Below are 20,396 nucleotides of genomic sequence, written 5' to 3'. Positions count from 1 at the left end.
TCCACTTCTGGAGCGCAACACAGCGCCATGAACTGGAGGTAAGCAGGGACGGGACATTACGTGTTTTAACGAGTGAGGTCGCTGGAAAAGCGAAAGCACTCGCTTTATTTGTGCCCGTCTGGAATCGGCCAATGTTGCCAGTCCCCTGCTGGGGGTGGGGGATCCCCCGCTCCTGTCAGTCCTTGGCAGTTAGCTTTATTGAGATCCATACAGTTCAGGAAGTTCACACAAAGGTGATAAATGGCAGAAGTGGCCATTCAAACAAAGGCGTTACTAATTATAGGGAAACTTCCCGCCCTTCGAGGTCCGTTGACATTCTGGGGTGAAACCTCAAAGAAGTTACATGGGAACAGATTAGTTTAGACTACATGAAGTACAAAGGAAAATATTCCAATACAGTGCGGGCCGCTAGCAGCTCTCCTTCAAGGACTCTTGCTGGAAGAAGTGAAAGTACATATTTTCAACAGATAACGGAGAGGCCCCCTGGCTCTCCTCCAATTAATAGTAGCAGTTAAGACACTCTCAGATGATCTACACAGAATACAGCATGTAACTCTGGCAAACAGCAATGACCGGTACAAAATGCAGAATACAAGAATGGCAGGTATGCTGGCACACATGACAGCTCCCCCCCTCCCCCCTGCTCCCACTTACCTGGCTGGCGGGGGGGGGGGACACGTGTCCTGACCATGTTGATTTCAGAGGAAAGCCGCTGAACGAAGTCTGTTTTTATTGCATGGAATTAGCGCATTCAACTGTTAGTGAGAGCAAGTGGAAACGCAGTCGGAAAGGATTCGATCTTTCCGGTTTAAATGCGAGAGGAAGAGATACGGCTTCAAGCGCAAAACTAGCCTGAAAACGGGCCATGTGACGATGGCCTGTGTGTGGGGAGAGGCAGTTCAACAATGAAGAGTAACTGATTATCTTCCGGGGGGGGGGGGGGTGGAGGTCCTTAAGCCCTTTAAGCACTTCATCAAAGCGCTCTCATCTGACATAGCAAGCTCGGGTCTGGTCAGTCCCTTCACCCAAACACTTCAAGGGAATATGGCTACCTTTTTGGCCCCAGGGACAGGATGTGCAGACATTGTTCCAGCAGGACATGCGCTGGTATGAAGGCTGCAAGACGGCATCAGGTCCCATTTGGAGCCTCTCACCAAACAGAAGGTCTACATGTTGGCAGGGCTCATTTCAAGGGGGAACACACCAGAACAACGTTCCAGCAGTTCCCCCAAGTCAGGTGGCCTTGCCCACCTGACTTTAGGGGCGTTTAGGCCTCAATTGGGGCCAAAATGGCCCGAATCTGGGCCAAAAAGGCCTGTTTCGTCCTCGATCCGGGCTGAAACAGGCCCCAGATGGCCATTTTGAGCCATTTTGGGCCCGTTTCAGCCTGGATTGGGGCCAAAAGGGCCCTGATCGGGCCACTGCCAGGTGGGGGAACACTCTTCCGTCTGGCAGCAGCCAAATCCTGGCCATTTCGGCCCAATCAAGGCATATACTAATGAGTTATGCTAATGAGTTCCTGCAGCTCTTTTTCTACGAAATGACCCCTGCATGTTGGCAACCAGGTGCAACCTACACCTCTAGGGCAGCCTCGTGGAGTGGGCTGGCCAGCTCATTCACTGGACAGATGAGCTGTCTCAGCGGGTGGGGCATACGCAGGCCAAGAGGGGCATGCTGACAGCAGAGAGGAGGAGAAGGGGGAAAGTACCTCTGCTGCTCCCTTCACCTCCCTTTCTGGGCTGGATTCCCCCCATGGCCACTCCTGCCATTGAGGAGGCAGTTGGTGCCTCTGGGAAAGTTAGGTGCATGAGCCAGACTTGCGGTCCTCCAATCCTCTGAGCACTGGGCCAGGAAAGAGCTGGTCTGGCCAGACCTCTTTTTTGCTGCTCAGAGGCTCCTCTTGTGCCTTCAGATGAGAGTTGAGCAGTTGGTCTTCCTGAAGGTCAGCTTGCCTCTCTTCAACTACCCAGCTATGGACTATGAGCCAAGCTACAAGTGACGAATGACACTTGAATGGCAAGTGTACAGACTCACATGTATTCCTCCCTGTTCACTTGCGCTCCACTTGCGCCCCATTCAATGTGAGTCTGTTCACTTGCCATTCAGGTGTCATTCATCACTTCTAGCTTGGCCCTGAAAATGAGTAGAGTGAACACGTGCTTGTGCCTGCATCCTCTCAGAGCCAAGCTACAAGTGACGAATTACATTTGCCTGGCAAGTGAACAGACTCACGTGTATTCCTCTCTGTTCAAGTGGAGAGCAAGTGGAGTGTAAGTGAACAGGGAGGAATACACGTGAGTCTGTTCACTTGCCAGGCAAGTGTAATTCGTCACTTGTAGCTTGGCTCTCGGTCTCTGTTGGGAAAAGAGCACTTCCCCCAAAACTTAAAACTTGTGTAGAAAGGAACAGCGGCAGGAAAGTTATTTGATTTAATTGGCACACTATATTCAATTGAAAATGCATTCTGATTTTTTTTAAAGGAACCTTTTAGTGGACAGATGGCATTAGCTCGTTGCAATTATGATGTAATTTGCTTGAAAAAACAGCTTATCCAGCTCTCCACCCCCAAAAGGTTCCACCTTAGGAAATAATGGACCTGAATATTTTCAGAATTCTGGAAAAAGAAACCTGAATCTAAATACCAAGCCGGTATGGAAGAACCTGATGTTTACGTCCTTCCACATATCCAAATGTGTAAAATACTGAATTTGTACACATCCCAAGGTGCATTCATATTAACGACAGGAAGGTGGCAGCAGAGATCTTATGATTGACCTCTCTCCCTACCACAGCCCGACTACTAGGCAGCCCTAGAGCCAAGCTACAAGTGATGAATGACACTTGAAGGGCAAGTGAACAGATTCATGTGTATTCCTCCCTGTTCATTTGTGCTCCGCTTGATCACATAAAGTAGAGTGCAAGTGAACAGGGAGGAATATACGTGAGTCTGTTCACTTGCCGTTCAAGTGTCATTCGTCACTTGTAGCTTGGCCCCTTGTCAATCATCTGGGATCCCAGTGATGGAGGGACGCCAACAAGCCCTGCTGTGCCTCCCCCCCACCTGGCTGCCCATGGAATCAGGGTCTACCCCAGGAGGCACCCTCCTGGGGTAGACCCTGGTCTACCCCAGGCCAGGCACCCTGGCCCCTGTGAGCAGCAGACGGAGAGCCTGTTCCCTCCTTCCTTCCATCAGGAAGCCAGGTGGATCCTCTTCCTCCTTATCTCTCCTTTCTCATATTTTTTTATTTTGTGACATTTGGCCTGATGAAGACTTCTGTTAACTCGAAAGCTTGCACACTGTTATATGTCATTGCATTGGCCCTAATAAAAGAAACGGCACGGATTGCATTCTTGGCTTTTAGATTTTACTCTTGGACTGACAAGGCTATTAAAAGGACAGCTCAAGACTGCCTCTAGTGTGTGTTTTAGCTGCAGGGAGGGCTTCTCGTCTGCTCTCTCAATCTCCCTCCCAATTCACAAGTCCAACATTATTTTTAAAATAGGTGAGACCTGCCTGAGACTTAGGTGTCACAGTTCCAGGGCCAGGGTTAGAACTTCCCTGTAGCATATGACACGGGGGCTGTGTTTCTTGGGTCTGTGTCAGAGACTGTGAGCTTGCTTGTATTAAATATTCATATCAATACCTTTCCAAACATTTTCCTCCCACATTAACTTTCGCAGTGGAGCACTTTGCTTGCTTCTGCAGATACTTTAGAGAGGTCCAGTTGTGGCTGTCCTGATTTCGCTTTGCTCTCTCAAGATGCTAAGAAGCACGCAGCTGTTCAAATCACACAATGCAAGGTGCTGGTGTTGTCCTTTGGGATTAGCTTGGGACTAACATACCTGAAGGACCCACCTACTCTCTTACCCAAGGGCTAGAGCCATCTTCTGAGGACCTGCTTTGGGTGCCTCATCTTTTGAGATTAGGCAGGTGGAAACTTGAAAGAGGGCCTTCTCCGTCGTGGCTCCCGAATTCCCCTCTCCAGGAAGACTTTTCTGTCCCCTTTTGTTGTTGTCTTCCACCAGCGGTTAAAGATCTTTTTTGTTTTGTCTGGCACTCCCTCAGTGATCGCTCCTTCAGCCAGGATCGGGCTCCCGTGGAACGCAGGAACACTTCCAGGTTGGCCTGCAGCCCGCACGATGGCATCACTTCCCGGAAGTGACGTCATTGTGCTGGCTGGGAGCATGTGTGCGTGCACTCGTGCACGCTTTGCAAGGTGTGTGATCACAAGTTAGCAGGTCGGTGCTGGGCCTCCCACCTCCCACCCGGGGGAGTATATGGTAACTCTAGATTGCCCGCTCCCATCTTTCGTCCCCCTCCCACCACTTAACAGGCCAGTGGAAGGGGAGAGGTGGAGAACGGGCCTCCTGGGCACACACCCAGGGCTGGCACAATGACATCACTGATGTCAACGCACTGCCCTGAGAGCATGTGCGTACTTTGCAGTGGGCCGATTTGGCCCCCAAATGAGCCCGAGCCTGTTTGGGGCCCAAACTGGCCTGCTGTGAAGTGCGCGCATGGTCCCTTGCCTTTGCGCTATGATGCCACTTTGCAGAAGTGAGGAGCAAATAGAAGGTGAAGGGGGCAATTCCCCATTGCTGGATGAAAATGGAGACATTTTGACAGGACAGAGAGAAGGCAGAAAGACTCAATGGCCGTTTCCACAGACGTTAAATAATGCACTTTCAATGCACTTTAGTTATCCTTTAGAAGTGGATTTTTTGTTCCACACATGGAAAATCAGTTATAAATGTTCACTAAAGCGTATTGAAAGTGGATTATCCAACGTGTGTGGAAGCAGCCAATGTCTACTTTGCCTGAGTTTTCTCCCTGAAGGAGAGAACAGCCCCACCTAGAGGTGGCAGTAGGCAAGGCATGGCTTCAGGGCTGCTGGTTGACATGGACAGAGAAGCTGTGGAGAAGCACCTAGCTACACTGGATGCGCACAAATCCCTTGGGCCAGATGGGATGCACCTGAGAGTGCTTTCAAAAGAGCTTGCAGACCCTTTGCCAATCATCTTCCAAGTAATGTGCTGGAAGACTGGAGGTGTCAGGCTATGGATGACAGGATATGGCAGACGGATCCCTGTACCATTGCAGCAAGAATTCCAGGCTCTTGGTTAAATGGTTTTATTCAGAAATCAGATCATTTCCAGATATATGTCCATAGAACTACTCAGAAGCAAGGTAAGCATCTAAGCAGCAAGAGTAAAATTGACAGGAATGACAACATGTGAGAAAGTCCTTTCTCTTAAGACTCGAGTTTGCTCTCCCACCCCTCCCAATAATAAACAAGATTTTGGCACTCTCTTTGTGTCAGAACATTGTACATATTTGCAAGGCTCATTTCGAGGAGGAACGCACAGGAACGTAGTTCCAGCAGTTCCCCAAAGAGGTCACATGGCTGGTGGCCCCGCCCACCTGACTCTCGGTCATTTTGGGCCTGTTTCAGCCTGGAATGGGGCCGAAACAGCCTGGATCAGGCCTCTGTTGGGTTGTGGATCACTCTCCTGCTCATCAGCAGCCCGATCCTGACCATTTGGGGCCCCTTTTCCGCCATTTTCAGCCCCTTTTTGCCATTTTGGGCCCAATTTTGGCCCTGAATGGCCAGGATTGGGTCCAAAACAGCCAGAATAGGGATGTCAGGGGGTGTGGTATATGCAAATCAGTTTTACTAATGACACACTTCCGGTGATGGCAAGAGGTGTGGCATATGCTAATGAGCTATGCTAATGAGTTCCTCCAGTTCTTTTTCTACTAAATGACCCCTGCATATTTGTACTATCAAGTTGAGTCACTGAAAACCAAGACATAGCAAAGCCCGGGAGTGCGTAGCATACGTAGTCAGGAACGCTGGGAGTTTCTGCAGTTCGTTAGATAAGCACCTGTAAAAGCCTGTAAAAGAAATAGTTATGGCATTGGTAAAATGACATCGAGTTACAGTAGGAGACATTGGTACAGAACAAAAAGATCATTAATATTGGCATGGATGGGGCTCAGACATGACAGGAGGAGGGCAAATGCCATCCCAGTCTTCAAGGGAAAAAGGACGATTCTGGGAACGACAGGCCAGTGAGCCTGACCTCCGTCCCAAGGAAGTTACTGTCTGGAACAGATGTTAAAGGTATCAGTCTGTAAGCATCTGACGGACAACATGGTGATACAGAGAAGTCAGCATGGATTCGTCCTCAACAAGTCCTGTCAGACCAACCTCATCTCCTTCTATCAAGTGACAGGCTTGCTGGATTGCGGGAATGCTGTCAATGTCGTTTATTGGGATTTCAATAAAGCTTTTGGGAAGATGCCTCATGATGTTCTGATGGGTGCACTGGGGAACTGTGAACTTGACTCTAGGATGGATAGATGAATTGGGAACTGGCTGGATAACTGCATCCAAAGAGTAGTTGACAACATATGACAGATATGGCGTCATATCTGATTGGAGGGAGGTGTCCAGTGGAGTGCCACAGGCCTCGGTTCGGAGCCCAGTGCTTTTCAGTATTTTTATAAATGACCTGGACGAGGTGCGAAGGGATTACTCATTACATTCGCAGATAACACCAAACTGGGAGGAGTAGCAAACACCCTTGATGACGGGTAGAATTCAACAAGATCTGAAGAAAGTGGGAAAGTGGGCAGATTAAGATGCGATTTAACATGGATAAATGCCGGGTTCTCCACCTGGGTAACAAAAATGCAAAGCATGCATACTGGATGAGGGATACACTTCTGGGTAGCAGTGTGTGTGAACAAGATCTTGGGATACGGGTGGATAGGAAACTAAATGTGAGCAGTCAGTGTAATGCAGCAGCAAAAATGGCAAATGCAATCTTGGAGTGTATTGATAAAGGCATAACATCCAGATCACAGGATGTCATTGTCCCATTATATACTGCGTTGGTCAGGACCCACCTGGAATATTGTGTGCAGTTCTGGAGGCCTCACTTCAAAAAGCATGTGGACAAATTGGAACGGACACAGAGGAGAGCAGCCAGGATGATCAGGGGCCTGGAGACCAAGCCCTATGAGGAAAGACTGAGGGACCTGGGAATGTTCAGTTTGGAGAAGAGGAGGCTGAGGGGAGACATGCTTACTCTGAAGCGTTTAAAAGGCTGTGACTTAGAGGAGGGAAAGGAGCTGTTCCTGTTGGCAGCAGAGGATAGGACTCAAAACAATGGGTTTAAACTACAGGGGGAAGGTGGACATTAGGAAAAACTTCATCATGTTAAGAGTAATTCAGCAGTAGAATTCGCTACCTAGGGACGTGGTGGGCTATTGGTAGTCTTCAAGGTCTGTCTGTAGCAGCAGAAAAGAGCAAGAGTCCAGTAGCACCTATGAGACTAACAAAATTAGTGGCAGGGTGTGAGGTTTTGTGTGTCACGGGACACTTCCTCAGATCCAGATGGGTAGCTGTGTTAGTCTGTCTGTAGCAGTGGAAAAGAGCAAGAGTCCAGCAGCACCTACCAGGCTAACAAAATTTGTGTTAGGGTGTAGGGTTGCCAGCCTCCAGGTAGAGGCTGGAGATCTGGAATTCCAACTTGTCTCCAGGCCACAGAAATCAGTTCACCTGGAAAAAAGGGCTACTTTAGGGGGTGGATTCTATAGAATTATGCCATGCCAAGGTCCTTTTCCTCCCCAAACCCCACTTTCTCCAGGTTTCAACCCCCCCCCCCCCCAGATCTCCAGGAATTTCCCAACTTGGAGCTGGCAACCCTATTAGGGTGTGAGCTTCTGTGAGTTACAGCTCACTTCTTCAGAGCCAGATGGTTAGCCGTGTTAGTCTTTCTGTAGCAGTGGAAAAGAGCAAGAGTCCAATAGCGCCCATAAGACTAACGAAATTTTTGGTGTGAGCTTTCGTGAGTCACAGCTCACTTCTTCAGATATAGCTAGATGAACTCACATTCTAGCTGTATCTGAAGAAGCGCTCTGTGACTCACAAAAGCTCACACCGTATTCGTTAAGCCTTATAGGTGCTACTGGACTCTTCCTCTTTTCTACCCCCTCCTTTAAGCATCAAGGAGGAATCTAATTTTTTAAAAATCATTTTGGGACTTTCCCCATTGTATTGCCTGAGTGGAAGGGGGGGGGGGGAAACTGCCCCATTTCAAAAAGCAAAGAAACGGATTTTTAAAAAACACACACAATAAGCTGGCTTTCTTTGCCCCATGAAGAGCCTCCCCCTGAGGAACGGTGCAACGTCTCCCCTCTCTCCCTCATCCATTCCCCCCCCCAACTGCTTTCTCCTCCCTTAACCGTCCAGCCCGTTTCTTAGCTCACCCCCCCCGGAAGGGAATGGTTTGGCCCAGCGTGCCGCGAGCCGTTTCCATCGCAGGCAAAGGGCGGTGCTGGGTGACAACATCAGGCGGCGCCCTGGGCGAGACCAAGTCTGAAGGAGGGGGGGAGCGAGGTTGGGCGTGTTAGCAGGAGCTGCAGGTGAGGAGGAGACACGCCTCCCCTGAGGACGTTATGGGGAGGGGGAGGACAGTTGGGGAGGGGGGCTGGGGCCTTGCCCTCCCCTTGTTCATTATCCTTCGTTGGGGCGCCTGCAGCCTCAGGTTTTAGGGAGAGGAGTGGGTGGTAGCCTGCTGCTACGTGGTAAGTCCATGAACTGGGGGTTTTTTGGGGGGGGGGGGTTCCCCATGAACTTGTTTTTGGTGTCTGTGTGAATAGATAACTCGGGTATATGTCTGGGATATATGTGAGAATAGCAGTGCTTTCCTGGCACTGGTAGCCAAGCTTCAGGTGGGACCTAGCGTTGCCAGCTCCAGGTTGGAAAATACCTGGAGATTTGGGGGTGAAGCCTGGAGAGTGCTTCACCCCAGCGTGGAATAATGCCATAGATTCCACCTTCCACGCTGCCCTTGTCTCCAGGGGAACTGGTCTCTGTGGCCTGGAGATCAGTTGTAAATTCCAGGAGATCTCCAGCCACCCCCTGGAGGCTGGCAACCCTGGTGGATCCTGAATTGCCCTCCAGACAACAGAGATCAGTTCCCCTGGGGAAAATTCTCCTTTGGAGGGTGGGCTTTATGGCATTAGACCGTGCTGAAGCCTCTGCCCTCTCAAACCGAATCCTCGTCAGCTTCCACCCCCCCAAATCTCCAGGAATTTCCCTTCCTGGAGGTGGTAGCCCTAAAAGGAGAGAGGAGGGGGACTTTGCGGATATTTCATTCCAGCGGGAAGGGTGGGAAGCGCTGTTTGGGTTTGTCACCTCTAGGCTTGCAGTCATTGCTTTTGTGACAGCTGGGGCTCAAAAAAAAGTGATGGGGGGAGGCTGCTTTTGGGGAAGGGTCTGCGGGATTAATGCAGCTTTAGCTGAGAGGGCGTGTCTTTGGAATGTCTGGTTGAGGAATAGAGCATGAGAGAGAGGATGCTTAGACAAAGAGGAAGAAAGGGCTTTGTTTGCTGGGAAGGGGGTGTGAGAACTCATGCTGCAATTGAGAACAATCCAAAGCTTGTGAGAGATTAATACTGTGCACCTGTACCAGTGGCTAACACTGAAATCCTAAACAGAGTTACTCCAGTCTAAGGCCATTCAAATCAATGGGCTTAGACTGGAGTAACTCTGCTTAGGATTTTACCGTAAGCCTCTGTTAGGGAGGGAAGGAGGCATGTCAGATATTGTTAGATATTGGATGCTGCTAAGCAGGGTCGGTATGTGGATGGGAAGGCTAAGGAAGACTCTGCAGAGGAAGGCAATGGCAAATAACCTCCGCTTCTTGCTTGCCTTGAAAGACTCTTGCTGGGGGTTGCCGTAAATCCGTTGTGACTTGACGGCACACGCATATATATAAGCCTCACTGAATTAAATGCGATTTAGTTCTGAATAAACTAACACAGAAAAAAGATATTAATGAGACCACCAGCTGATTGATAATAAAGGGGGGAAGTATTGTAGGTGAAAAACTGTAATGGATTAATAATATGCCTGTTACGTCTTTAACTGATTTTATTTTGTAGATTGATTGGTGGGCCACTCTTGGCCCTTTGTAGTTAGTTGTCTTTTTGTTACGTTTTACTTTCTTTCTGTCAGTCTATGGAAGACAGGATACGTTGAAGGTGACTCCCAACCCTTGCAGCAAGAAATCCAAGCTCTCTTGAGTAAATGGGTCTTTATTGAGATACCATAGGCTTCGCCATACATATGTCTATAGGGTACACAGAAGCAAGTGAAGGCTGTACACAGGTCTCTTGTTAAGAATCACGCACTGAGTACATGATGCATTATATCAACCCTTCCACATGTCCCCCCACCCCTCTGGTTCTCCCAGCCAAACACAATCAGTAGCGGGATGGGAAGGAGCTGTCCCAAGGCCGCTGTGGCCTGAAATCTGGAAAGCAACAAGGGAACAGGTGCACGCGGCTATTGCAACATATCCTAGGCTGGGTAACAATATGGAGGGACAGTGGGCAACAGACCTAACACTCTTTTGTTCTCTTTTAACCTTTCTACAATAAAAATAAAAAATAATTTTTTTAAAAAAAAGTTCTGAATAAACTAGGGATGTGTGGTTCAGCTTTAGAGCATCTGCCTTGCATACAGAAAGTAAATCCCTGGCATCTCCAGTTTTAAAAGGATCAGATAGTAAGTGGTAAGAAAGATCTCTGCCTAAGACCCCAGAGTGCTTTTGGCCTCTCTTCTACTGTTGGGTTGCAAGCATGAAAGACAGAAGTGCGGTTTAAATGCGCTTGGCTGAGGTTTAAGTCAACTGATGACAATTCGGGAGGTTTCCACCAGTGTCATGTAGTGGTTAGAGCGTCGAAGTAGGATCCGGGAGACTCGGGTTCAAATTCCCACTGCTCTAAAACTTGCTGGGTGATCTTGGGCCAGCCTAACCTACGTCACAGGGTTGTTGTGGTGAGAATAAAATGGAGTAAGGGAGAATGTTGTAAGCCACTTTAGGCCCTCATAGGGGAGAAAAGTGTAGTATAAATAAATACATAAATTTCAATTCTCTGTTGCTTCTTCTGTCTCAACAGTTCCATTTTTACTCCATTGTACAAACACAGGAATGGCTTTTTCCACATTTTAGTTTCTTCTCCAGGAAAATGCACATCTGTGTGTCTGGAGAGAAAGGGGGGTGGAAATGCTCTGTCATTTTTATGGCTGCAGATTTCCTTAGCTGTTTGTACCAGCTGAAGTATGGTGGCCTGCCTAGAGTTTTTCAAAATCTGAGCTGAATGAGTTGTAAAACTCTCTTTCGGGTTAATAATAATGGCAGTGTGCTTATATACACTGCTCTTCTGGACAGATTAGTGCCACACTCAAAGCAGTGAGCAAAGTCAGTGTTGTTATCCCCACAATACAGCTGCAGAGGAGTTAGCCGTGTTAGTCTGTAGTAGCAAAATGGTAGCACCTTTAAGATGCATCTGACAAAGAGAGCTGTGGCTCTTGAAAGCTTATGCTGCAATAAAGTTGGTTAGTTGGTGAGCGTTTAAAAGGTTATTAGCCACTTGGAGAATGGAGCTGGTTTAAATGTGAATATAAATAATAATGAATTTTGATTTGGCTGTTGAGGCTCCCACGTCTATGTAAAATAGTATTTGTGTGTTTGCTAGTTTTTCATATTTAATACTGTCCTTTGTTTATTAGTATTGTATATCATTTTTTTTTGTCTATCCATTGAGGTCTGTTCCATTTTTTCTTCACTAGTATTCTCTGTGCTGACAGACGTCCCATTAAAGAAGACCTGGATGATTAGAATGGGCAGGCTTATTCATTGCTGGAAAAAAAATGTCTCTTTCCTTTCTTGGCTGCAGTGGTACTTTCAGAGAGTAACACAGGGAAAGAGCCTTTCTCACAACCTTAGAGAGCCATTGCAGTTTTGAGGACAGTTTTGAGCTGTTTGGAACAATGCACCCATTATATCTTATAGCATAAAAATAAATAAGTGGTTTGATTATGTCACAAAATGTTGAAGGCCAACAAACCCTCTTTCAAAGCTGTGGACAGGGGTTATTTCTTGAGGAGGGGAAAGCTGCAGAGACCGCTAAATGGGATTCAGGTTTTTTCCCCCTGGGGTTCACATTGAATCCCATATTGTCATTCATTGTAACACAAGGTGTGTTTTGTTTCTTCCTTCCCACAGGATTGGAGTGCAGGGCATCTGATACCTGCAAAATGGCTTCTCACCTAGGAGATACCTCAAGTTTGGAACCCCCCACTGCACCCCTTCTGGAAACTCAAGCACCATCGGTAACATCATGCCTTCTTAGGGTAAAAGAGGCAGGGACGAAGCCCTTGCAATCCAGGATTGGGTGGGAAGATAAACTAATATAAGTGGGGCAGGCAACTGTTCTTTCTGCCCCATACTGGAGTGATGAAGCTGTGTGTCCTTGTATGGGTGATCTTCCAGTTGATATCGTTGTCGTCTCTTGGTTTCTTTAGAGGAAAGCTAACAGAAAGGGGGGGCTGCCGGAGGCCAAGCGGAAAGGACGAGCCAAGCGGTTGAACAAAGATACGGAGGATCTAGTCTCGGGCATGCAGCAGTTGGTAGGTTGGGCTCCTGAGTTCTGGGATGGGAAAGCACATGTTATGCTGGATCCTCGTCGCCATTGCAGAGATCCTGGAAAACAAGAATTGTGCTCAGTGGTGAAAGTGGGTGGATATTGTTAGTTACAGAGGAGCAGCGTAAGGTTAAGTGATAGCAAAAAAGTACCACCTTTAAAATGTCGAATCATTTTGGGGACTTCGTTGTCAACAGTGGGGCAGGCAGTGTTTCATGCTCTAAACATGTAACATGAAATTGCTGCATGCTAAATCAGACCCTTGGTCTCCCAAGTTCAGTGTGGCCTACTCTTAACTGCTCATGGCTCTCCAGCGTCTTCGGTGCAAGTCTTCCACGTCACCTACTACCAGATCCTTTAACTGGAGCTGCTGGAGGAGTATCCTGAGATCTTCTGAGCTGTGGCATGTCTGGCCTGACTTTCAGGATAGGTTGCCGCAAAGCACTCAGTGTGTGGCTGCCTTGAAACCTTATTTGGCTGAAAATGCAACAGCGAAACTGTTGGCAAATACTTGTTACAGAGAACAGACTTTGCCTTCCCTGTGACCAGAATATGCTGATGATTCAGTCCCAGGTTAATATTTGGCCCAAGGTATGTGTTGACAGCGGCTACTAAATTTTGCTTGGTGGTTTGATTTGTGACGATTTTTTAAAAAAATCTCCCCTCTCATATATCATTCCTGTCTTATTTTGGGAGGCACCATTTACTCGGAGGAGCCCCCTGTTGTTGAAGTGATAATTATTTGGGGGGGGGCTGCTATCAGTTATTATATTATCTCACTGGATTTAGCTAAGTTTCGTGCTGTAGGTTTGTTGCTGATTTTACTGGTTTTTTTTTTTTACTGTTTCTAGCAGTCTGATTTAATCTGCAAACTGCCTCATTCAGAGCACAGTGTATATTAACATAAATACAGTACATGTGATTCCAGGACTCAGGTTTGGTGTCTTATTGTTAAGTATAGAAATAAACCCTATTCCATAATTCTAAAAGCATTGGGGCAGACTACTTCCAAACAATCTGTTTACTCCCTTTTTCTCCTGCCCTTCTTCCATGGCAACATATGTGATTCTGCTCTTCCCTTTTTAACCCCGCAACACCCCTATGAGTTAGGGTTAGCTGAGAGAAAATGACTGGCCTGAAGCCGTTCAATAAATTTTTGTGGTGAGTGGAGATTTGAACCTGGACTCTAGGATGGTGAGATGGATAGGGAACTGGCTAGATAACTATGGCATCATAGTCAATGGCATCATATCTGATTGGAGGGAGGTGTCCAGTGGAGTGCCACAGGGCTTGGTCCTGGTTTGTAAGGCCCCTCCAACTCTATGATTCTATGAATGTGGGTCTCCATGTTTCTAGTCCAGCACTGTAACCACCACCCTGGCTTTTTGGATGTTTATGATCCATGGTAATGGAATCACTGGTAAGGGAATCACACCCACTGAGGAACTTTTCTTTAGCCTATAATATTTTCTTGCATGCAGGGACCCAAATAGGAGTGGTAACTGAGGAGACTTTTCTGCATAAGCCGTTATTTAATCTCGTTTCTTCCAACCAGGATCTTGTGGCAGAATGCAAGGTATCAGTTGGGACAGGCCTGGTTTGGGATGAGCGGATGACGGAATTCCACTGCCTATGGGATGAGAGGTACTTGGGATGGAGGGAGGGTTTTTTTATCCTCAGGTGTAGCAATAGCCTTGATGTACCCTAGAAACTGGTTTTAAAGGGGCTTAACATTCTTTCAAGGATCTCTGGGGATTTGAAATAAGTGGGGGTGCAGAAAGCTGCGCCACATCCTAACCCCTTAAAGATCTACATTTCCCCTGATTTGTGCACGTGTGCGTGTGGTGTGAATGTGAAACTGCTCTCAAATGTGTAGCACAGACATGCTTCTGAAATCTTGGGGAAGACAAAAATTACCCTTTCCTTATCCCAGCCCCTTCATCTTGGTCTTATCCGTTCCTTTGAATTATAATTGCAGCTTATCTGTGTCTTGCTCTCCTTGTTTCGTTTTTTAATCCTACCACATTATTTTTCTTAGGGAGAGTCATTCGCAAAGTGATCTGGAGTGCTTTCCTCAGCAAAGTTACCCTTCTCTAAGACCATTGATTTCTATGGACTTTGATTGGTGCAACTCTACAGAGGATTATGCTGTTGATGTAGATTCATGCAGCAATATCCTTTTATTTTGCCAAGCCCCCCAGCCTCATACTTCAGGCGCTGAAAACAGTCAGGCAGGAGAAGAGCTTGACCCTTTTAATTTAATTTGGGCAGAGAGTTCTCCCTTTACAGAGGCGTTGACTCTCCAACCCGTGGGTTCGTCTTTGGAGTGTACTCACATCTCAGTCAGTAAACCCAGACATTGCTTGAATAAAATACATATTTTATTAAGTTTAGAGAGCATTGCAAAGCATAAAACAAGCAAAAGGTGCAAAGCAAATAAGCTTACTGTTGCTAAACTAAAATCTGTCTGTCTAAGACTTTAAGATTAACTTTGTTTGGCATCCAAAAGCTGTCCAGTCTTACCCATCTGGTAGCATGTAGGCCCTTTTCCATGCTGATTTGGTGCAGTATGGAGGAAGAAAGAGTAGTAGGTGTGGAGAAAAACTATACTGAAAGAGCTATCTTTTCTAGCCCTCAGTGTGTCAACTGTAACTCAAGGGCCAATCTGGGCAAAGCAGCTAATTGGCACTGCTCTGAGAACATTCAGGAATGATAGATAATGGGACTCTGAGACTGGTCTTCAAGGTCATTCACTAGAGACTCAGAGACTGCTTGCAGGTAGTGTTAATTAGTAACGGCAGCCAGTTTCTGCTAGGCCCAGGCACAGACTTGGTACATTGAACCACACTGAACCAATGGTCAGTTATTCTTGCTAGAATCCTATATGCTAGGTCTAACTTCCTGACACACACACTACAAGATAGTAAAGAGTCCAGTAGCACCTTTAAGACTAACCAACTTTGCTGTAGCATAAGCTTTCGAGAACCATGCATGCATCTGATGAAGAGAGCTGTGGTTCTCAAAAGCTTATGTTTTTTTCACTAGAACTCTTTCTTAGGAGCTGCTCTTTACATCCACCTGGTTGTGACTGTTTCTTTTGATGTTCAAAAGCCTTAAAACAGGGTGGGAATGTGGGGGAAAAGATGGTTCATGTAAGCACGCTCCCATCCATTTGGGTGATGCAGTCCAGCAGATCTTGGAACTACATTTCCCATCATGCAGTCTGCTGTAAGCAGCTTGGGAGTTTAATGTACGGTTCCTAACTCCAAAACCATTGACTTATTTTTTTCCTGGCAGGGGGGAAAAAGTACCCATGGTTTGGATGTGGGTAAATATAATCCAGCTTTTATCCTCTTCTGTGCTGCCTGAAAAACTATGGTGTTCCCTTTGTTTTAAATCCCATTCTGCTCAGTGCAGAATGAACGCGCTCTCATCCTGCGCCCTCCTTTCTCAATTCCTCCCTTCAATAGTAGTCCTATGGATACCGTTGTATCCCCGGCTCCTGTTCTGTCGTGATCTTGAGCCCTAAAACGACGTTTCCTTTATCCTGTGTGGTGTTTCTCAAGCTTCTGTGCTTAGGATTTGGTCTACACATCCAGCAGAATAAGGCAGTGGAATCCTGAGGCAGTCAGATGGGGCCTGCCACTTTAAATTATTGGTGGGGAGAGTTGCATGTGAAAAAACGCCCTGAAAATTAAAAAAAAAACCTACATCAAGGAGAAAGAAATCTAACCTAGCTCTTTGCATGCTGTGCTAGATTTCCACGTGCAGGGAGTTCTGAATGTTGGGAGGACTGAAAAATCAGATTCCCTCACGTGGAAGTCAGAAATGCTACAGTCTCTTTGACCCTCTCAGCCCTCTGTGGCCTCATTCTTTTGCTTGTGTAGACCAGTCTTTCGATTTCTTCCACCACCTACAATCCTCATTGGCTACTTGTGTAGGCTACAGTGCCCTCCCCCCCCCTAGTATTTCCTAGTTTTCCTCCCTTCTAGCCCTTTTCCAGTGTCATTTTGTGCAGTTGTTATGTTATTAGGGTGTTATGGAAGTCCATTTCACAGAAGCAAGGGAGGGGAGGGGACTGAGGTGCTACTGGAGGAGTGCAGGGTTTAGCCACGTCAAAGGTGTCCCACGCTGCTCTAGCAATCAGAGGGCAGCTTCATAGAATCAGCAGAATCAGTTGATTCCTCCACCAATCTGCCAGTGAACTGTACCACTTCATGCTGTAGATGATAGGGTGTAGGGCTCAGCCACCCCAACCCCCTACTTTAGGCATTCAAAATCTGTCTGTCTAAAACCTTAAGAGCTGACTAACTTAAGCTTCTCTGGTTGGCATCCGGTAGCTGTTCATCTTATCCATCTGGTAGCATGTGGGCCCTCTCCATGCTTGGTTGATGCAGCACCGAGGCTTGCCAGGTGAAGAATAGAGAACAGTAGGTAGGAAAAAGCTATAGTGAAAGGGCCAGTTTTCTAGTCCTCAGTGTGTCACCAGTCAACTCGGGAGCCAATCAGGGCCAAAGTGGTTAATTGGCCTCACTGCTTTGAGAGCATTCAGGGAAAATAGACAGAGCTCTCTGAGACTGGTCTTCAAGGACATTTCACTAGAGACTCAGAGACTACTTGCAAGTGTTGTTGAGTAGCTGAGCCAGCACGTTTCAGCTAGGCCTGGGCTTGCAAACACCGCACTGAACCACACTGAAACGGTGCTCAGCTATCCTTGCTGGAATCCTAGGCATTCAGTCCAACTTCCATACAGTGGGACTGAATGCTTCTATACAAAACCAACATCTCCCTGTGCTTAAGAAAGCTAATGTGAAAGATGTGAAGGGCTCATCCAGTCTCACTAGGTTACTTTTCACAAGGGAATATTCAAATAAGCCATCTCTGTGGGTCTCTCTATGCGAGATGCCTCTGCACGTGTTCAACCAGTAAATGATAGCCAGGAAGCATAGTTTTAAAAGACAGAGCTGGTGGAGATCACTCCTCAGAAGGTTTGTTAATTTCATCTTCACTTCCTCGAAGGTTCTGTCAGTTTCACCTCTCCAGTCTAAAACTGGGTTGGATCGCAACCAGAAGGCAGCAAGGAATGGAAATGGGCTGGAGCTGCCTTTCAGAGCTGGGCTTGGACCTGGAGAGGGTCTAATGGGCTGAAGTTTCCCTTCTGACATTTCACAGCCCCTTCACACAGCTCCAGTGTATAGCAAAGCCTTTGGCCTGTCAGTAGCTCTATCTTTTTAAACTACTTTTCCCAGCTAACATTGCCTCTCCCCACATGTGTTTTTCACATGTCAGATATCTCATGTAGAGAGACTGTGTATCTGCTGTCAGAGCAGAGTCTGAGCTGACTGGTCCTGCAGCATTTGGGTATCACCATCCCACCTTACTCCAGCAGAATTGTGAGGCGTGCTTTGGGAAATCCGGTACCTTAATTTTTTACATGCCTGCTATCAATAATGTCCAGTTAGGAACAGACATTAAAAAAGAATGCAGATTTTTTTGTGTTTCCCACTCATCCCTGCATTTGTGAAATGCTGTTGGAATCCCTTTCTAAATCACTGCATTCTCATGACATTGCCCCTTAGGGGTTTTTGAGGTGGTTCTGATAAACAAAAAATTACATCTGGAACAATCCTCGGTTAAAGTTTTCTTTCCACAGAGATTAGAACAGTAGATGAGGGTTATAGGCTGAGAGAGTTTACAGTCACCATTGCTGGGAGGGGGTGGAGTGCTGAATGGACAAAGGGATGGGGAGGGGACAGGTTCTGCTCTTCGAATAAATTGTCTGTCGGCTGCATTTGCATGAATAAACTGGATTTGTGCACTGCAGATTTGTGTGTGAAATTTGAAAATTTGGTTTCTTTCTTGAGATAAATAAGAATGAGGGTTCAGAACAATGGTGCAATGAAGGCACCGTTGCTGTGCTATTTAAAAAAATGGGATGCATACAATCCAGCTCCGTGAAGTTCCTCAGTATTAAGCAGGAGCTTTTCTTCAAGCCACGAGGTCTAGAAACTTGTAAAAAAGCTGAAGGCTCGGTCAGGTATCAGCGTCTTGGGTTTTACGCATTTTCTGCGCATCACCACACATTTTTGCAGGCTCTTAGAAGTTTTCCCACCCCACCCCTGACTTCTGAGAGTAAGTTCTGATCTCGGTCTCATCCCCTGCGCTGTTCCCCATGGCTGTAACATGCAACCTTAATATCCCCTTCTCTTTCATTTCAATCCCAGTTTTTCTGTCCACTCATCTTTTACTTAACATAGCTTTTTTTCTTGTGATGGCCATGGTAATTTAAAGTGTTTAAGCCCCTCTTCAGAATGGTGTCCCTCCCTGTTCTTTGTCTTGCTGTAATTTTCACCTGTCAGATTAAAGGATTAGGATCTAGGTAAAGATTACTCTCCTGCCTCTAATCAGACGCCATTGCCGCGGCCCAGAAGGTATCGGTTGTGTCTCTGTATGTTTTCCATCGGGGTGTGTGTTTTTTCTTCCCGGGACGGGATTTGCCCCTTTGTTTGTGTTCCCTCCACGATTTAATACGGTTTGGATACCCTTCTATACAGCTGCTTGTTATTTCTTCTCCAGTTTCCCTGAGTGCCCAGAACGCTTGATGGCCATACGGGAGAAATTGCTGCAGAGCAATCTGCTGGAGCGTTGCATCGCAGTGACGGTGAGAGGGTGGAAATGGACAAGAGCCCTGGGATTTTAGTCCCTCCCTCCCGCTCGGGAAGCAGAAGGGGGATCTAGCAGGGGGACAAGAAATCCGGATTCCCTCCCCAGGGCCTGAGGCTTCATATCTTCCTTTGCAGGCTCGAGAAATCTCGGAGGACGAGATCCTTTTGGCTCACAGGTGAAGGCAGCTCTTGGGGAGAGGGGAGACTGGGTCGTGAACTGGGGAAGGATGAGGTGCGCCCTTCCCTGCTGTGACACTTTGCTTTTCATTTCTTTTAACAGTCAGGAGTATCTGGCACTAATGAAATCCACTGAAACAATGAGCGAAGCTGAGCTGAGGTCTCTGTCGGATGCGTATGATTCTGTCTACCTTCACCCTGTGCGTATCTTCAGGGCTGTGTGTGTGTGGAAGGTGGTGATCAGACACGTGTAACCTAGGATTTTTTCCAAAAAAAAATCAACCCTCGTAGTGATAGAGTCTCCTGCCATCTCTGCTGTGTCTGTGAAAGCTTCCTTTCACTGGCTGCCTTGTTGCTTGACAGTCAACCAAAGAGGCAGAGCTCTTGTGGTACGTTTGCCTGCCTTGCTCCCGGACTGCCTGGTGCTGCAGCAATCCCATCTGTGCCCATTTTCCTCTCCTACAGCTCAGCTTTGCCTTGCCGAAGGCAAGAGAGGAGGGCAGGAATAGTACTGAGAAGGAAGAGAGATGTTTCCTATGCTGTAATAGCACCCCAAAGTAAACAGAAGGTTACATTCAGATGTGCTGACTCTGGGTTGGGGCACCAGAGACTCTGTAGCCATGAGGACTAGAAACCCGTGGGTTTTTTTTAAGAGCAAAAGTTGAGGATGCTAGAGTCTGCAGCTGCTACCAGATGCATGCTGACCATATTGTGTGTTGCCTTAGAGTACTCAGGTTATTCTTTGTGTAAAGCCACAGAGTCCACTTAAGCTGCTTTATTGTTCTCAGTAGGGACAAAGGATCTAGCAAGGTTCACTCAGGCTATTGACTGGGATGTGGGAGTTTCACCTTACAGGAGGGGGAGGCTTGTTGCTCAGGTGGACAATATCCAGTCTAACCTGTTTTTTCCCCTTTATGCCCCATTCAAGAACTCCTACCGCTGTGCCTGCCTCGCTGCTGGCTCTGTCCTGCAACTTGTTGAGAAAGTGCTGGCTGGGGAGCTCCGTAATGGGCTGGCGTTGGTCAGGTATGGCAAGAACTTCAGAGGAG

At 47.2% G+C, this 20,396-nt stretch overlaps 1 protein-coding gene across 3 annotated transcripts in view; it reads left to right on the top strand.

Moving 5' to 3' along the window:
• Positions 1-8,403: 8,403 nt before the first annotated feature.
• The window catches only part of HDAC6 (histone deacetylase 6), a 41,661-nt gene continuing 29,668 nt past the window's right edge, over positions 8,404-20,396 (top strand). The window contains exons 1-8 of one of the 3 annotated variants that reach the window (XM_055003486.1): positions 8,404-8,434; positions 12,088-12,194; positions 12,387-12,491; positions 14,061-14,149; positions 19,082-19,166; positions 19,306-19,346; positions 19,451-19,547; positions 20,276-20,373. In XM_055003486.1, the coding sequence (XP_054859461.1) occupies positions 12,120-12,194; positions 12,387-12,491; positions 14,061-14,149; positions 19,082-19,166; positions 19,306-19,346; positions 19,451-19,547; positions 20,276-20,373 (590 nt within the window). In that variant the 5' untranslated portion in view covers positions 8,404-8,434; positions 12,088-12,119. Of the gene's footprint in view, positions 8,435-8,538; positions 8,597-12,087; positions 12,216-12,386; positions 12,492-14,060; positions 14,150-19,081; positions 19,167-19,305; positions 19,347-19,450; positions 19,548-20,275; positions 20,374-20,396 lie in introns of those variants that run through there. The other 2 variants (XM_055003483.1, XM_055003485.1) reach the window with 2 other exon arrangements.

Source organism: Eublepharis macularius, chromosome 19 (genome assembly GCF_028583425.1).
Source record: "Eublepharis macularius isolate TG4126 chromosome 19, MPM_Emac_v1.0, whole genome shotgun sequence".
Taxonomy (NCBI): domain Eukaryota; kingdom Metazoa; phylum Chordata; class Lepidosauria; order Squamata; family Eublepharidae; genus Eublepharis; species Eublepharis macularius.
Note: the sequence above shows the minus strand (reverse complement) of the source record. Positions and strands in the feature narration are given on the sequence as shown.